Below are 19,699 nucleotides of genomic sequence, written 5' to 3'. Positions count from 1 at the left end.
GTAGCGTACGCGTAGTACGTAGACGTGAGTAGAGTAGTAGTAGTAGTAGTAGTAGAGAGAGAAGAGAGAGAGAGAGAGAGAGAGAGAGTGTATGTATGTGTACGTGTGTGCGCGCGCGTTGAAGATGACAATAATATTAACTTTATTGACGACATTCCCTTTTTTACTTTGTAAACTGAAGTAAATAAATTATTCTATTAACTTCTTATCAATTTGAGATATCATTTAAAACGTTATACAGCATTTTAGATGAAACATAAATAGAATAATCACAATGTAATTAAATAAAATAAAAAACATAATTTGAAATGGCTCAGAAAGAAAAAAGAGATCAAAAGAAATGGAGATGTTGAGAGGCAGATAATGAAAAGTTTTGATAGTTAACATTAATCCTCATTTGCTTTTGTTAAAACTAATAATCTCGAGCCTTTTTATCAACTAATATTATCAGAGTCAATATAATTTGATAGGATTTTTAATACTTTTATACTAGAAAGAGTCTGATTGCATTAATTAGAATTCCAATTGAAAAAGGAAAAAATTTTCAGGTTGAATCTATCATAATTATACTTGAAATAACCAGAATTCTAATTAACATGATCAAAATTTTCTAGTTCGTCTATTTTTAATCAGAAAACTGTTCTCATTGTTCTTATTGTCAATTGATCCTTTATTCACGTTGTTAAGCTTGGTCACTAAATTTTGTTTTTAAATTCTAAATTGAGGTAAATTCTTCTGAGATGAAAATACGCAGAAATAAAAATTGCACGTTATTTGTTAAAATAATTGTTCGCTGCTCGAGGCTGGAGCACACGCGAGTCTGCAAGCGTAAGCGGACGTTGCGCTGAAAAGCATGCAATTAGAAAATAACCTAAATTCAAGGCGATTCGCGATTCGCGTTAAGAATTATTTCACCAGTCGGTCGAAACGAGGAGAAACTTGAGCTCGGAAGACGACACGACCGGCAGGGAAATGGCCAATTATTAGAAGGAACGTGGGTCGTACTTAAAGTCACTACTGGTTAGGACAATACGTTTTATGTCGCTCTCTTTCCCTCTTTATCACCATCATCTATTTCGTCCGAATTAGCACAAGAAAAACGTAACGTTATGTATAAACGCGTCGTTTTCACTCGTTTATTCGACACGAGAAATTGCCTCGCATCACGGAGCAAGGACTCGAGATAACGGAGATATTGCGATATAAATAGTGTACTTGCAATCACGCACACCGGATATCTATCGTGCATTTATTTATTTATAAATATCGTATCTGATACCGAGACGTCTTTCTTGATCGCTTTCGATCTAATACCGGACCTTGAAAGGAATTGAGTGAAAAGTATCGACACAGTGACTAGTCGCGACTGAATATTTGAACGGCGATTGACGTCACATCTGACGTAGGATTTCGCACTCATTTCATGAATAACGTGTCGTATGTGTGACACTTAGAAAATCATTTCACTAGTCTTCTCCTAATGACAAAGGTAAAACAGTACATCTATTATTTACACAGTCCGTATCGCCATCCGTAAATTAAAGTCCGGATGAATCACGATAGAAACACGTGCGATAAGATTCCTCAAGAAAAGGTGCGTCGCCGATGGTGCTTAGATCCGATTGCTTTGACTTTCCACATTTAATTGTAATTCTCGGATAATAGAATACGTTAATAGAATATACATATGCCTAGTACCACTTTTTTTACACATAAAATAAGAAAATTATTTTTTTTAATTAGCTCGATACTGTATTCATGACAGTTATTATATATTATATAAAAGAATAAGATTATGATATATCATATATTAACTACACATATAATTATTAATTGAATGTGTCAATTTTTATTTATATTATTTACTCTTTTTTATTTTTATCGTTACAACTCTATATTAATATATTTGAATCAAAATCATGTACAATTGTAATTTTTCCTTGGATGCAAATGAATTTTTGGTATTTTAAAAATTGTTGAAGTTCATCTTTAGTGAACTATTTAAGAGAATATAAAGTTTTAAACGATTCGATTATAAATAAAAAATTCATTTTTGAACAATTAACTGTAGACAAATAATTAAATCAAGTAATATATATAATGCTAAAAGAACCAACACATGTGAATTAAATCAAAATTTATTAAACAAATTAAAGGTAAATATTTCGACTTTCGATTTGAATCAGTACAAAATTTTATCAGTACAAAATTCATTACTAATGCAAATAAATAAATCCGAGAAATTTGCGTTTATATAAATATATTATGAATTAACAATTCGAATATATTCAATATCATAAAACTGCTAAAAATACTTAATAACTAAAAAAATTAATTAAAAAAATTAAATTTAAAAAAGCAAAGAACAAGAATTGTTCAAATCGATGCTAAATAAATAAAATTTATAATTAAACGAAAAGAAGACGAAAAAGTTGTTGCTGTTGAAAGATTTGATCGGTTAAACGCATATCTGCTAGTAGACATTATTGCAGTACAATTAGCCTGAAATAATTAGATAGCAGGAAAATTAAAAAGAGAACTTCCTAAAGATTCTCTTGATTCTCTATGGACCAAGCGGGAATGTTAACATACAGTATTTTATCTTTCCAAAAGTTCTGTAATTTTCCACATTTTAAGTAAAAAAAAATATTCAATTTAGTATTTTAATAATAAAAAAATTAATAATCTTATTATCTTGCGATTTAATGATTATTTAAAATCACATTTGTTTTATGTTCTTTATATTCCTTTTCTTCGAGTCTAATTATTATAATATTAGAGACACTTCGTATTCTAAAATATTTAACATTATTGGTGTTTGAATAGTGAATCTGAATATGTCTTAACGCTTTCCGGAGAGTTCTGATGATATAAATTAATTGTTAATTTTTTAAACAATTTTTATTATTCGAGAAATGCGCCTTTTAATGTATATGTGTGAGACGCTGGCCGATTTCCGATAATTCTTTGAGATTTGTGGTAATTATTGTGTAATTTAACACGCTGCCAAAATTATGCGCTGTCAAAAATATAAAGAATTCCACACTAATCTTATGGGAAAATGTCTTTCTGCGGATTTGGCTAATTTTTGGATACGTTTTTTTCATTCTGAACAAATGTCTCAATCCTATGAGTCGTTTCCATGTTACAAGCTTCGAAAGATCCAGATTTTACATGATTATTGAACCTTTCAAGGTTTGTAGCACGAAAACAGCTCATAGGATCCAATTGTATCCATTGAGATATTTGTTCAGAATGAAAAGAACTACATATCCAAAATTAATTCGTAGAAAGACATTTTCCCATAAGACGCGTTTTTTGTTTTAAGACAATTATAAAATATTCGAGCGTTATCAAACGATCACAGGATGTTGTTGAGCGTTCCCAAGCGTTATATGAATAAAGATACGAAAACGGTCTCTCATACGAACGAAGCGTGCGCATCGCTAATTTTCCTCAAGACAAGCATAAGACGTCTCTAAGCGTTGGAAAGAATATTTATTGATCATTCATTGAATCTAAGCATTATTACAAATACAATCGGAACGTTTCAAGTGAATACATCTTGCATTTCATTTATTGTAACTTATAAAATAAAAACTTATTAATCTGATATATATTGGGTTGTCCGGAAAGTTCATGCCGACCAACTTATATAATTTAATAAATGTATACTAAAATTTAAATTTTCTGCGTTTCAATTTTCCTTCAACATCGGCACGAACTTTCCGGACAACCCAATACACACACACACACACACACACACACACACACACACACACACACACACACACGCACGCACGCACGCACACACACACACGCACGCACGCACGCACGCACGCACGCACGCACGCACGCACGCAAAATTTATAACTTGAGTATATTAAGTTATCTCAGCTTAAACAAAACATTTTTTGGTGCCTCTGAGAGGCACCAAGGGGCTTCCCACCAATCATTCGAGAAGTATTGCTCAAGAGGATATCCATGAGTGATATTACGATATAAGCAGCAGCCCATTGAACTTCGGCGTGGTGCATCCGTAAACATAACATCTAAACAACGGAATACAGACATCTAAGTGGCGGAAACAACAATCGGAAACACTCATCTACTCATTGGACATTAAGCTAAATCGTTTTAGTTTCATTCATTTTCGCGTACATCTTTATTATAATGCATCGCAATGTCAGGATTAAATTAATTATATTATAAAATACAACATTATAAAATACAAAAATTCTTTTCTAAAATCACAGATTACTAATTAGATTTAAATATGTTCTCGATAAGAGTAAATCAGATAATATTTCGTTGAAATTAAGAATAGCTCAATTTAACTGATTTCACTGATTTGAAGATCTCAATGATGAGCTGGCGATATTAGATCTTAATGAAGCGCATAAATCTGAATTCGTTGTTATACAAGAACGTTTTTATTTACTCGCGGCAAAAATTGAAGACATTTTGAAATCGTCAGAAATAAACAAAGCAAAATAATGGTACATCCAATGCTGATGCGCGAATAGGTAGTTTAGAGGTTTCGGTATAACCGATTAAGAAGCGGCGAATTAAGTTTCCGGCCTTTACCAATCTTTGACAGGAAATATGAAAGCTGGCTTTCCTTTAAGAAAGCATTTTACAGTATGATAGGTTCTCAGTCGGACTTAATAGACATCGACAAGTTACAGTATCTAAAATAAGTTTTGATTGGTGAAGCTGTTAATAAAATTGCGAATTTTCGCAATTGACGGAATAAATTAATCTGACGCCTGGGATGTTTTAGAACGCTCGTATAAAGCACGTTTTAATTTCTCGGCATCTTAAGTCTATATTGAATTTGTCTGCATTAGATAAAGAAAGCAAACGGTTTGACTAAATTCGCGGATGACATGCAATAACACGGTGCTTCTTTGAATACTTAGGGGTTTCCGTTGAATCCGAGATGTTAGTTCATATTATAGAAAACAAATTGCCTAAAGTTACATTGGAAAAATGGGAGATCTCTCGGGAATCACTCTTGAAAGAGACGATTTTCCAAAGCTTGAAATATATGAATTTCTGTATAAAATTGCGGTCTGTGCGTCAAAACGCGAAAAATCTAAAGAAATAGAGTCCGATAGAAATAAGATAAGGACTATCGATTAAAAAAAAAACGAATTATTCTATCTAATCAAGTATTTATTTATAAACTTCCTGCAATTGTGTGATATGTAAAATTAAATGTCATCCGCTTTACTCATGGAAAAAGTTTAAGCAATTGTCTGTGCAGAAACGTATCGAAGCAGTAAAAAAATGTAAAGATTTGTTTTAATTGCTTGCGGTCTCATCGTGGTGTCCCATGTAAGTTCTCAAATTGTACAATTTGTCAAAAACATTATAATATTGCATTACGACAACAGCTCTTCGGCTAATAAATTTAGCGCAACAAAATCGGCTTCGAATCAAAACTCAAAACGAATGACTAAGAGATTCGGTCTTCAATCAAATAGTTGCTTTCATAACCTTGAATGCATTGCCACAATTGCTAACAAACATATTATAATTCATATTCAAGATCGAGAATGTAAACTAATTAAATGTTGCGCTTTATTAGATACTTGTACAACAGCTAATTTTATTTCAAACTCCATCAACTGAAACAACTAAATACAAACATAGTTGGATGTTCATTATCTATCGGTTCAATTACACAACTGTACTAAATCGAAAAACATACAAATCCATACTATTTATATATAGTTATATATAATCCATATATAAGGTTTTCGTAAAGATTTGATTTATTTAACGTGATATCACAAGTTTTAGTTCTTCAAGGACTTTCCCACGCGACTTGATAAAAATTCTTCCTAATATCAAATTGGCAGATTTGAATTTTCATTTACCTGATTCAGTAAAATATAATTTTGTTAATTGGGCCCGGAGTGGCGCTTTGCTCTTTATCGGTCAAATTAATTTATCTCAAGAAGGTATTAATTTTATTTGCAAAAGACGCGTCTTAGCTAAGTTATTACTGGTGATATGCCAAAGAAATTGTCTAAGAATGAAACACGTTGCTTAACAAATGTAAAAACTCAGATAAATAATTTTTGGAATATAGAAGAGATCATATTGGACAAACCAAAATCTGAAGAAGATATCGCATGTAAATCATATTTTATAAATACGATTTTACGTGAAAATAATGGACGTTATGTGGTTCGCATGTCTTTTCACAAAACAAATCAATGTCTAAGTTTCTCGCACTCTCGCGTTAAAAAGATTAATAATTTTAGAACGAAAGTTAAAGGTAGATGTTAAAGGCTGAATATTTTCGAATACTAGAGGAATAAAAATTAATTGATGAATTACATATCTCTGATTGAAGAATCAGATGAGAGCGGATATTATACGCCTCATCACGCAGTCGTTAAAAAATATAGAAATACTACTAAGGTGCGAATAGTGTTCGATGTTTCCGCGAAGACAAGTTCTGGAATATCATTAAACGATATATTAATGGCTGGCCCAACAATACAAAATAAATTATTTTCACATCTAATTCGGTTTCACACATAAAGTATGTTCTTACAGCGGATATCGAAAAAACAAATGCATTTATGTAATGACGATCGATGTTTTCAATGCATTCTTTGGCGTAAGAATGACGAAATTAGAACCTTTCAATTTAATACACTTTGGTATATTTTTTTAATTTAATACACTTTTTAATACACTTATCGCATCTACCTTGTTACTCGCGTTCTAAAGAAACTTGCGGATGATGAAAAACAGGCTTACTCTGTAACTTTCGAAATTTTAAACTCGTATCTTTATGTGATCGACTTATTAATCGGCGTTAATAGCATTAACGTATGATTAGAAAAAAATGATTGCATTGCTTTCTCGAGATGGCTTCAACATAAGATAGTGGGCTTCAAATAAGAGAATATTATTCATGATCAAGACTAATGCATTACGAAATTCGTTTTTGATGAAGCTCGTTCTTTAAAGGCGCTTGGTGCGCGCGAAATGATAAAATATATTATTCGGTGCAACCATTAAAATTTCGAAAAAATAAACAAAATGAAATATATTATCGGAAATTGCCAAAATCTTTGATTAGATTTGTTAGGTCTTATAATTTTATATGTTAAAAGAATGCAATGATGCAAAATGTTTGACGAAGTAATTTAAATTGAGATGAATCCGTGCCAACGTGCCACAAAAACATTTACACGGAACGGTTATAATTTGCTAAACAATTTGAATTAATAAAGCAAATTTCTATTAGTCGAAAGTTATTAATAGAGGATCATTACGATATATATTTAACTGCACGGTTTTTGCGACGCTATAGTAATGCTGGTTATGGCGCATATTTTTACGTTCTCGTGGAAAATGTGAAAATAATTGTCAATTTGCTTTGCGCCAAGTTGTATGTCTCTCTTTTAAAGTCTATTACTATTCCTCGCTTAGAGCTTTGTGGCACGTTGCTTTTAGCTAAATTGTATCATGAAGCAATTAATGCGTTAAATATCCTCCTCAATAAAACAATTTTTTTGCGATTCTACCATTGTATAATAAAAGATTAATAACTTTAGAACGAAAATTAAAGGTAGATGTTAAAGGCTGAATATTTTCGAATACTAGAGGAATAAAAATTAAAACTGAATTACATATCTCTGATTGAAGAATCAGATGAGAGCGAATATTATACGCCTCATCACGCAGTCGTTAAAAAATCTAGAAATACTACTAAAGTGCGAATAGTGTTCGATGCTTCCGCGAAGACAAGTTCTGGAATATCATTAAACGATATATTAATGGCTGGGCCAATTGTATTACATTATGTAATTGTATTACATTAGTTAAAAACGCCTCATCTGCTTAATACTTTCGTTGCAATCGGGTTACGGGAAATTCAAAGCCTTACGACTGAATGGCGATATGTTAGATCAAAGGAATCTAGCCGATGCGATTTTGAGGAGTCAATTACTTTACAAGTTTTTGCAAAATCAAACATGATTTTCAGGTTCTCCATGGTTACTTAAAGATAAAGGAGAATGGTTTTTTGAATTCATTCAAATGAACGAAATTCCCGAATTAAGAAAAAACATATGTCTTATTACCGCTTCCAATAATTCTAATATATTTGAAGAAAAATATTTTTCTTATTAAAAATTATTTAATTCGTTGCATATTGTTTACGTTTTCGATCTGCTAATAAATTTTCCAGGCCTTTGTGCACGGAGGAAATTATTGAAGCTGAAACACGAGTAATAAAGATGATTCAAACCGACCGATTCTCTAAATCAAAAGACTTAAGAATAAAAATCCTGCAGCTAAATCTAAAATTTCTAACTTAAGTCCATTTCTAAATAACAAAAGTTTGCTATATATCGGAGAATGTCTTCAAGAGAGAGATATAGCTTCATCATGTAAACATATGATTTTGCTGCCAAGTTGACACTGTATATGACTGATCGTATTATACATTATACGCGAAATTCACGAGATGCATTTTCATTCCAGGATTCAAATCATACTCTATATTTCCTTAGACAAAAATTTTGGCGATGAACGAAACCTAGTTCTTAACATCATATGTCTATGCAAATGTTGTTTTAGGTTAAACTCGCTAGCGCAATTGAATATAAGATGGGAAATCTTTCATCTCGTGTATGCAAAACTGTACTATTTATTAATATCGATATCGATTTCTGCAGACCCTTTTATCATTCAAGAAATTTTTATTCAAGAAAAAAAATTCGTAACAAAAATCAAAGTACATGTATGCATATTCATATGTATAACAATTAAAACAATGCATCTTGAAGTTGAAGACTGACTTATCAATTGATGAATTTATTGCTTTGCGGCGTTTCATTGCAAGACAAGATCTATCAAATCAAATAATTATATTTTTATAAATTTGGACAACGAAAAAAATTTTGTAGGTGCAAATAATTAATTAAAAGAAATGTATGTTTTACTTAATTCTGAAAAACATTGTGCATAATTTTGAGAGTCAACATCGCATTGATTGGCACTGGTTTTATACTGGTGGCACTGCATTTCGGAGATTTGTGGAAATCTTCGATATAGCTATTCATTTTAAACACATCGTAGGTGAATATCTATTTACATCCAGATCCATTATCGCAATTTCAATTGATCCAAATGACTTATTAGCCTCGTCCCCCGCTCATTATTTGATCTATTTTTTACCAGAAAAAGACTTACTATCTACTCTGGCAAACCAATTACCTGTTTGGCAGCATATCACGAAGGTACGTCAGGATTTTTGATCACAATGGCATCTTGAATTTAAATGAACTTCAAACGCGAAGTAAATGAATCAAAAATCAAAACTTGATATGATTGTCCTTATAAAAGATAAAAATCTATCTTGCACGAAATGGGCTTTAGATAGAGTGCAAAAATGAGCACCCTGGCGAAGATGGAATAATTCGAATCGCTACTATTAAAACCGAATTCGGCGAAGTAAAGAGATCGACAAGATCTTTACATTATCTTCCAATCAAACGATAACAGTTCATGTATCAATCGATGATTCACAAAAATAATTTTATATATAATAATTGTATTTAAATAAGGTTAATTATTTCTTTCTTGATAAGATTTGCTGTTAAATTATTATTCGGTATTCTCTCAAAGGGGGGAGTATAGTTTGTAGGTTCTTTAAAATGTTACATACACGTATGCATTCGTTAGCACTCATTTTACACTTCAAAATACGAAAAACGATCTTTCATGAACGAAGCGTGCGCATCGCTAATTTTCCTCAGGACAAGCGTAAGACATCTCTAAGCGTTGGAAAGAACATTCATTGAATCTAAGCATTATTACAAATACAATTCGAACGTTTCAAGAGAATACATCTTTCATTTATTTGTAAGTTACAAAATAAAAACTTTAATCTGATATTTGTAAACGTATTGAATTCATGTGAAATTTATATAGCTTGAGTATATTAAGTTATCTCATTCAGCTTAACCCTAGTAGGTCATTGTTATTTTTGGTTACCTTCGCGGTCACATCAGGGTTTGTGAAACCCTACAACTTTGTCACGCTATATTTCTGGACTGAATACGTATTTTTTAGCTCAAAACGTGTGAAATTTATATTTTAAAATCAGACAAAGACAGATAAATATGAATCAAATAAATAATATTTTATTTTCAATTAATTACAAAGAAATGTTATTTGAAAAATTCGCAAAAAATAATCACTTTAGAAAAAAATTCTAAAATATTTAAATTCAGATCTTCTCAAATTATATTATAAAAAAATTATAGCAATGTAAAAAATCACATAGGGTACATTGAACCCATGAATGGCCTACTAGAGTTAAACAAAACAAATATGAAAACAACTATTTATTACGAATACCAAGGAAATGGTAGGTGCGTGCAGATACCTGCAAAAGGAATGAAAGCCTGCAAAAGATTGAAATTTTCTAGCAGTTGAGTGAGGAACCATAGTCCATTGTGTCGAAGAATTTATTCGATAATGAAATGAAAAAAAAAATTTTTAATTTTTTGCCTCATTCAAATTTGTCAACAATAATAGATTATCAGTATAAGGACATAAAATCACCACTTTCTATCGTAGAAAAAAAAATTTTGATTTATAACAAAACTATGATATTTAAGATTTTTACGATAATACAAAATACTTATAAATTGTTGGTATTTTTTTCTCCGATCTTAATTCGCTTAATTAATTGACATTTATGAAAATTTGCTTTTATTATGTGTTTACTCTGTTTACTGTAACAAATAAAAATGTATCAATAAATAAGGATTTGAATAAGATGAAATATTATAAAGCGCTTAGCAGAATTTATGGATAAACCAGGAGCAGAGAAAAAGGAGACACGAATCGAGCTGTTCCAAGCTGAACGGTTGGTCCCTTAAAGAGGGAGTAGAGGCAGGCAGAGGGTGGTCTCGTCCTATGCCACAAAACACCTGGCTTTTCTATGTCTGTCCATACTCTCGCCCTCTACCGTCTCGTGCCTCCCAATCTTTGTCATATTATCCCAAACGGCACCGGCACCCTCCTGTGTACCCATCCGCCTTTCCTATTGGCATCTTTACACATCAAGCGGCTTGTTATATGCCGCTATAAAGCAAATATCTGTATCTGACAGTATACTGTTCAATTAATCTGGCTGATGGATTAATGAAGTAGTCGGATTGAATTTACATTTTCTACTCGCTGAATTTGAATATAGTTAATATTTCATAGAAAAAAATATATATTTTATATGAAATAGAGGCGGTAATGTGTTTGTGTGCATTGAGAGAAAAATATACTAAATTTTAATAAATTTTTAATAAATTTTAATAAATATTTGTTTGAATATTAAGTGCCAGTTGAATATTTATTAGATGTAAATATATATTTATTTGGTACAACAGCCATTTATTTACTTATTAAATGTTTCATTTAACAAATATTTATTTTTTATAAATAAATGTTATACTATTCAAACAATTATTTATTAAAATTTAATACATTTTTTTTCAATGTGACAGCGGTAAAATGATAGCGATATTAATTAATAATTTTTATCACGATTGAATATATCATATTATTCTTTAAAAAAATATCAAATAAATCTGCATATTTCTAATATTCATTTAATATTAAAGAATATATATGAATATTTGTTTTACAATTGGAAAATCTTATTGCGATTTTTCAAATTAGAAAATCAACGTTCACTTTTATAGATATTACGATTTTATAGATACCAATACAATTCCCAACAGTCGGAAATAGCACGGATATGTCTCATGTCCGATCAAATCATGATTTCTCGATTGTCAATTACACTGCAGTACTTGTAGGTTACAGCTTTTACATTGGGAAAGGCGGGGGTGGTGGAGGGAGAGATATGTATATAAATGCGTAGGTGCAGCTCTAAAGAATAGCCTTTGAACGACAAGAACTTGATGAAATCAAGGTCGGTCACGCGATGTTTCAAAAGGATTGATTTATGACATATCGTGTATGTGCATCTTTATCGATTTATTTATTTGTACCTATATCGATGCAATCGAGTTTAAAAAGTCAATAAGGATTTTTACGTTATCGTAACTACAGTGATTAAATCCTGAAGATATGTTTTTATGCTGATACATATGCGATATGTACATTGCATTTTTATTGCTACAATATTTTTTATAATAATCTGAACAAAAAGATAAATAAAATATAAAATTAATTAATATTTAACTCTATAAAGCTAGGAGGACCAAATCAGCAGAATCAAATCGAACTTATCAGAATTTTTAGTACTGATTTTGTATTAAATTGTAGTATTAATGATAATTTTGTATGCCATTTAAAAAAAAAATCGTGGCGCTGCTAGCTTAATATTAAATTGGCAGATCTAATTTAAAATAAAAGAAAAAAAATATCAGAAATCAATAAGATTTAATTTGTACTATTTTGTATCGCCAAAAACAATTCTATATTATATGTCATTTCTAAGAAAACAATAATAGCAGCTTTAATATTTAAGCAAATCATTTATTTAAAAAAAAACATAAGGGCAAAAATTAATACAACTGAATTAACACAACTAATTTGTACATACCATTGAAAGTAAGTTAATATTTTACATATTTTCTCCTTAAAATGATTTATTAGTATATATATTAGTATATACTTACAATCTATGAGGCATTCCACATCAAAGCGAGTATTTTAATTTTAATTTTTTTAAAATTTGTTTTAAACATATTTTATTGTATATAAATAAAAATATGAGACACATGTTTCACGAAAAAAAGTAAGATTTTTTGTTTTTGAAGGAAATGACATAATAATATAGAATTATTTTTGGTAGTACAAAATAATACAAATTCAATCCTATTAATTTTTGATATTATTTTTCATTTTTTTCTTTTTATTATGAATTGGTCCTGCTAGCTTAATATTAAGTTAGCAGCGCCACGATTTTTTTCGAAACATGGTACAAAATTATCATTAATAGTATAATTTAATACAAAATGAGTACTAAAAATTCCGATAGATCCGATTTGATTCTGCTAATTTGGTCCTGCTAGCTTTATAGAGCTCTAATATTTTATCTTTTTATGTAAGTAATTTAATCGTAAAAATTAATAAGTTGTTTGTGTAACTGAATGTATATATTTTTAATAATATTGTTAATTATATTGCACATAAAATAATCATGAGTGTCATGTCCGTACGATATTTATTATTATGTTAATATTATGTTAATATACAATATAACAATTTTACGTTATTATCTAACAGAAATCTACATTCTTATTTATACGATATTGTATACAGATAAGAATGTAGATTTCTGATTAAATGCTACAGATAATGTAAAACTGTTACATTAACATAACAATAAATATCGTTACCTATTATCTTTCGAACAAATTAAAACGTCTATTAAAGAACATTTGACTTTTTTAATTTTCAAAAAATTTATATAAAAATTCAATTAAACATAATATTAAATAAATAATTTTTAATCTTAAAACAAACTATAAAAAGATCTCAAAATTCTATTACCTATTTTTTAGAGATATTCGATATAATGTTAAAGAAAACGTTCACAATCATTATATTATAAAATTGTTATCATCCATGTACAGATCATGCTATCATGGCAAAAAGATTCATTTTTTTAATTAAAAAAAAAAAATTTTTTTTTAAACAAGACTAATCAAATGTCGAAACATTGTAACATTATAAGAATGATATATTTATCTGTGGATATGTACGAGAATATGCAAGTTTCATCGAAAGTTTAATGAAATTTAAATCAATGATGAGATTTATGATGGAAATATAAATATTATTCAAAGGCAACGATTAATTTCATTTCATGTGGTAAAAAGTAAAACTAATTTCTCCGCGAATTATTAACATTAATTTACTATACTTGAACTTCACAATTTACTTTCTACAATTGATAGCTTATCGTAATTATTACTTTTTTCAATAATCTCTATATTTTAATTCGTTTTGATCTTACACTGGCATATAAATAGATACGTCTCTCTAATTTCTTTTTATTAGAGTCAGAAATACACGTTCTCTCTTGTTCTACTTATTATAATCTAAAACGCATAGATTTAAATAATTGGTCAACAAGATTCTTTTCATACAATTACGTCGCGTAATATTTTGATATAAATTAAAGCAATGAACATACATGATAGTAATTCATGTTATCAGGGATAGTTTTAGATATATTTGTAAAAATTTCAAATTATTATTCGCACGCGCATGCTAGAATAAAATATTACTTTCTGTTTTCACTACTGAATTAATCTTGTGTAATGTTAGAATATTTTAAAAAGTCATTCAAAAGAAATAATAGGTGTAATTAATTCTCGGTCCTCCCTTAAAATTAACTATAACATTAATATAAATTGTTAAGTTCCGACCCTGTTTGGGATATTCAAGATCAACCTAAGAACATTAACATTCAATTATACAATTGACAATTGAATTAACATAACTTCAAAAAATAAGTGAAGTTTGTGCGGAACCAATGTCATTTCAGAAAAAGCATCTTCATCTGTATATCGTACATGTTTGAAATAAAAAAAAAAATGCCGCCGAAGCAACAAATTTTGATATGTTCGATCTTCGGAGAAGATGCGATTTCGTATTTACATAATTTCGCAAAGGAAATTTCTATTTGTCGGATGAAGTTTGTTTTGAATAGCCGAAAAAATTTGAAAACCAAGAATTAGAGGATCTATTGAATGAAAATTCGTGTTAAACGCAATTAGAACTCGCACAAGCTCTTGAAGTGACGCAAACTGTTTCAGTACGATTATAAAAGCTAGGACTGATCCAGAAAGCGTGTCGTTGGATTCCGCATATGTTTAGTGCAGACAATAAAGAGAGACGCTGTGATATAGCTGGATCATTGCTTTTGCGTTTTAAAAGAAAAGATTTCCTTTATAAAGTGGTGATTGGCGACGAAAATAGGTGTATGACAATCGGAAAAGAAAATTGTTAGTTCGACCTGACGAATCCTCGAAAGAGGTTGCGATTAGTAATGTATTCACGCAAAAAAAATTTTATTGTGTATTTGATGGGATTACAAAGGCGTATATACTACGAGTTATTAAAATATGAAACAATTATTGTTCAATGTTATCAAGACCAACTGAGTGATGCCATTGAGAAGAAAAAAGACTGTACATCAGGACATGGCAAGTGCACGACAATGTAGCGAAAGCGACGAAGAAATTTATCTATGCGTTGAGTTGGGAAATATTGTTGCATGCATATTCTCCTGATCTAATCCCATCGGATTATCACTTATTCCGATCGCTATCATTTAGCATCATTTAGCAGATTCTCACTTCTAAACAGAAAAAGATGTGAAAAAATGTTCCGATGACTTCATTGAATCGAAACCACTGTCTTTTTTCCGCGAAGATATCTGTCAATTTTTTGATGAAGTGGCAAAAATGTATAGATGGAAATTACTTCCCAGACTAAAATGTAACAGTATTTTTTAAAAATAAACATTGAATTTTGAAAAAGGCCGAGAATTAATTTATACACCTGTACATTTGCCTTTTAATGTTTTTGAATCTTATATGTCATAGTTTTTTATCTTTTGAGATATGCATTATTTTTAATTTACTTTTAATTTATTATACTAAGGAAGGGCCAATTGTTTCATCTTCAGATAAACTATATAGTAATTTATTTATTGGATAAACAAAAGAGTAAAAGAATAAAAACATAAAAAAGTTAGAATATAAGATATGGAGCTGAAGTTTACCGAAAGAACAACCCAGCCTAAATAATATTATTTACTGACTGTTGGAATTTCGTATTGAATTATTTTTGGCTAAGAGTCTTAGCAGAAATTAAATAAAACTAATATTACACTAAGTGATGTCACATTTAAGTGTATTAAATGTATATCACATTTAAGATTCCAATTTTCCCGCATATACAAAAAAATTAGACATTGTGAATACTTTATTGCTATCGACATCTGCACAATTTATACTAATCTGAATATTTCTTTTTAGATTTTTTTTTTATCAAATTCCTAACTCTTGAGTTAAATATAGATATATATAATTTTTTTAAATTAAAAATTAATTTTATTTTTAAAAATTATTAATGCACAAAATAGATAAATAAATCGATGAAGTGTACGAATAAATTGCATATATCACTTCATCAAGATTCACATTGATAAGTAATCTGCAAAAAAATTAAAAAAAAATCGCTTTAGACTTTTTGTGCTACGTATGTTATATGTATATTCTCTTAAATTATTGATATTTTCTTACATATCATATACATACTGACACAAAAATAATATTACTTAAGTAATATAAATAAAAAAAAGCAAAAAAAATATCAATGTAATGTATAACTCTTATAAATTTATATATAATTCTTAGGTACAACTCATACTTAACGATAATGTATAAAAAAAAAAAATACGGATTCTGATAAGCATGCCATCGCGATGAGCAAACACAATCTCATGCAATTATTATTTTATGAACACTTTTAAAGAATGTCAGAATAGTTTAGTGAAACTACTCGGCGACGATGACGCGTTATATCGCGAATATCCAAGGAGTAAGGAAGGTCGAAGAAAAAGAAATGATCGTTAGACGTATGGGAACACACCGTCTCGCACAAGTCTCTACAGCGTCGTCGTCGTCTACCGTCTTGTCTTTTTTATTCTGTCTACTCCGCTGGCTACATACATTTACATTTAACCGCGCGGTAAATCGTACTTGCGTACCGATACATATAAATTTCATTGAGAGATTATAATAACGTATTTCTGAACGTGTCATTTATAATAACGTATCTTTAGATAATTTTCGAACTATCATTAACAACTAAAAATGCTAACGTTTTTTAAAAATGATGAAAATATATGAGTGCGATCTTGAGACGTTTTTTCTTCTATTTCTGCGACATATTACTATGCATTCCTTGGTGATTATACTTGATTATTTTAAAGTATATATTCGAGTTAATGTAGGAAGAGTTAGATATCTTACTCATACAGTACACATCATTCCAACAAAATTGCAGCAACATTTGCAACAATATTGTAGAAATATTACACAACAATATTGTAGCAATAGACCTCTTCTTTTATTCTGTTTCCATCAATGTAGATTAACTTTAATCTCGATTCTATTTATTCTTTACTTTTTTCTAATTCTTAGAACTAGAAAAAAATGAACAGTTAGTTGAACCAAGATTAAAATTAAACTACTTGTGGTAGAAATGGACATAAGAAAAAGTTTAATCTACGTTTATAAATAAAAACGTTATTGGGTTACTATAAGCTTCTGTGGATAAATCCGAATCTATAGATAATAGATTTTTAAGCTTTAATCCATAAGAAATGGACAATCGATTATTTTCTTTGCATTTGCAGTTGTAATTCAGTTTCTTACGGTTTAAGACCTTAAAATACCTAGAAGTAGATCCGGACTAACAATAAAGGGTTGAATATTTGAGAAGTGCGTATAAAAAGTTGTAAATATTCCGAGAACAAAATTCCAGACACGTAAGATCAGACGACACCTCCGTCGTGTTGGTGGAAGTCGAAAGAAAGACCATTTCGTTTGATCTAAGGGGGGACCCTCGAGAATGGAAACGTTCGTGCGAAACTGTCGCGACACGATACTATGCGACTTCGTGCCGAGTAATAGCGAATTCGGTTGCATGCACTAGTGTACACAAGTCATATTAAAATCGTTGTACACTAATCTAATCTCAAGAATAGGCCTATTTCTTTTTACTGAACTTCTCCAGAGAGAAAAAGAGAAAAGAATGTGCAAGAAGTTCAGCTAAAAAGAACGAACTTAATGTAAAAGTAGAATATCTTGATGATAGCCTCTAAATTTCTTTAAAATGGAATCTCATGCTGAAGAGTGAAAATTGAGCCAGTCTTGAAAAAGAGTGGCTCGATTTCCAGTCTTTAAGAGTGAGATTTCACTCTCCAGAATAAGATTCACTCTAAAAGTTTTAGAGAGTAAGATTGCATATTTTATCAAATAAATAAACTATATTCAGGATTTCGTGGTTTTTCTATATTTATATTAAACATACGAATATTATTTTAGTTTGTGTTACAAGACAAAAAGTAATCAGAAATATATAGAGAAAAATTATTTAAATACTCTCTAAATTTTTTTTGAGAAAAAAAGAAAAGAGATAAACCTTAGAAGAAGTTCAGCTAAAAGAAATGAATTTAGGGTCTCTTTCACCTCGGTTAGGTTAACCGACGATTACACGAGACTCATTTAGGCCCGGTTTTTTATTATCTGATTAACTTGTGGTTAAGCTTAACTTGATGTTTCATCCAATGAGCTTCGTCTATGATAGATATCATCACAGATGAAATGATGAAGAAGAATGATACCATCCCAATAGAAAAACATTGGATTAAACTTAATCACAAGTTAACCAGATAATAAAAAAGACTGGGCTTTAGACCCAGTTCACAATTTATGGTTAACTTTTAACCGAGATTTAACTTATTTTAAGTAATAATGAGTTGTGAAACTGAGCTTAAATGCCTCATGTAACCGTCAGTTAACTTAACCGAGGTTAGTGAAACAGACCTTCAATGTAAAAGTAAACTAGCTTAACAATATCTTTAAATTTCTTTGGAGTGAAATTTCGCTTTAAAGAGTGAAACTTGAATCAATCTTGAAAAAAATTCAATTTTCAATCTTTAAGAGTGAGATCTCATTCTTCAGAGTGACAATTCATTCTAAAAGTTTTAGAGAGTACATATAGATATATTATTCCAACAAACTTTGATCGTAACTGGCGTTTCTCATACTTGATTGATTTAGACATACGTCTTTATACATTGATTTGTACAACAGCTTTAATGTGCACTAAGTATTTCCGACCGAATTCGCAATCTATTAAATTCACGAGTGGATACGAAGGCACGACGAAATGCCAGATAACCGTGTGTAACAATGTGTAATCTCGCGCTAACCTGGAAACATGTCGATGAAGCGTAATATCCCAGCTTTGAGTTTGAGGTATTCGCTATTGATTGCCATGAACGATTCGGTGACAAAAATTCCATCGGCGATCAGCATTTGTATTTTTCTATCACTTTTCCTCAGATCCATCAGTCGCGCACTATCCTCGCGCTCTTTCCTCGATCTCCTATCTTCTCTTCGTTATGCCCTCGTCCCTTAGGTGTACACAAGTCAAATGGAAACTGGCGTGCACATCGAAATGAGATGAAGCCTGGTGCCGCAGCGGAGGAATGGGAGGGGGGAACGTGAGTTCAACCTAACCTAATCTGTCTCTCGCTGTCTCTCTCTTTCTCTCGTTCTGTCTCCTCCTCTTCTTCTTCCTTCTTCCGTTCCGCCACCTTCTCCACTTCTTTATCTTCTCCGTAAAAATATACAATACGGAAAAATTCGCAATTGATCACGAGTCCACGGTACACATAGGTTTCTCCATTATCTGGGAATTCTTTTTTCCACGGTCTCCCTCAGATCCGATTCGCCTCCGGCACGTATATACGATGGGCCGGTTGCGTCCGTCTCTGATGTTTCTCGCGTAAATATCTCTCGCGCGCGCGCACACACACACACGTACGTAGAGTGCATAAACGCGACGCAGTGAAAACTCTTCGCTGGCGAGCAGGCAGAGA

At 30.6% G+C, this 19,699-nt stretch overlaps 1 protein-coding gene across 1 annotated transcript in view; it reads right to left on the bottom strand.

Annotated features, from left to right (window-relative positions):
* The window catches only part of LOC105617411, a 39,674-nt gene extending 20,508 nt beyond the window's left edge, over positions 1-19,166 (bottom strand). The window contains exon 1 of the mRNA XM_012198965.1: positions 19,028-19,166. Within this exon, the coding sequence (XP_012054355.1) occupies positions 19,028-19,166 (139 nt within the window). The remainder of the gene's footprint in view (positions 1-19,027) is intronic.
* Between the last annotated feature and the right edge of the window lie 533 nt (positions 19,167-19,699).

Source organism: Atta cephalotes (genome assembly GCF_000143395.1).
Source record: "Atta cephalotes unplaced genomic scaffold scaffold00013, whole genome shotgun sequence".
Classification (NCBI taxonomy): Eukaryota; Metazoa; Arthropoda; class Insecta; order Hymenoptera; family Formicidae; genus Atta; species Atta cephalotes.
Note: the sequence above shows the minus strand (reverse complement) of the source record. Positions and strands in the feature narration are given on the sequence as shown.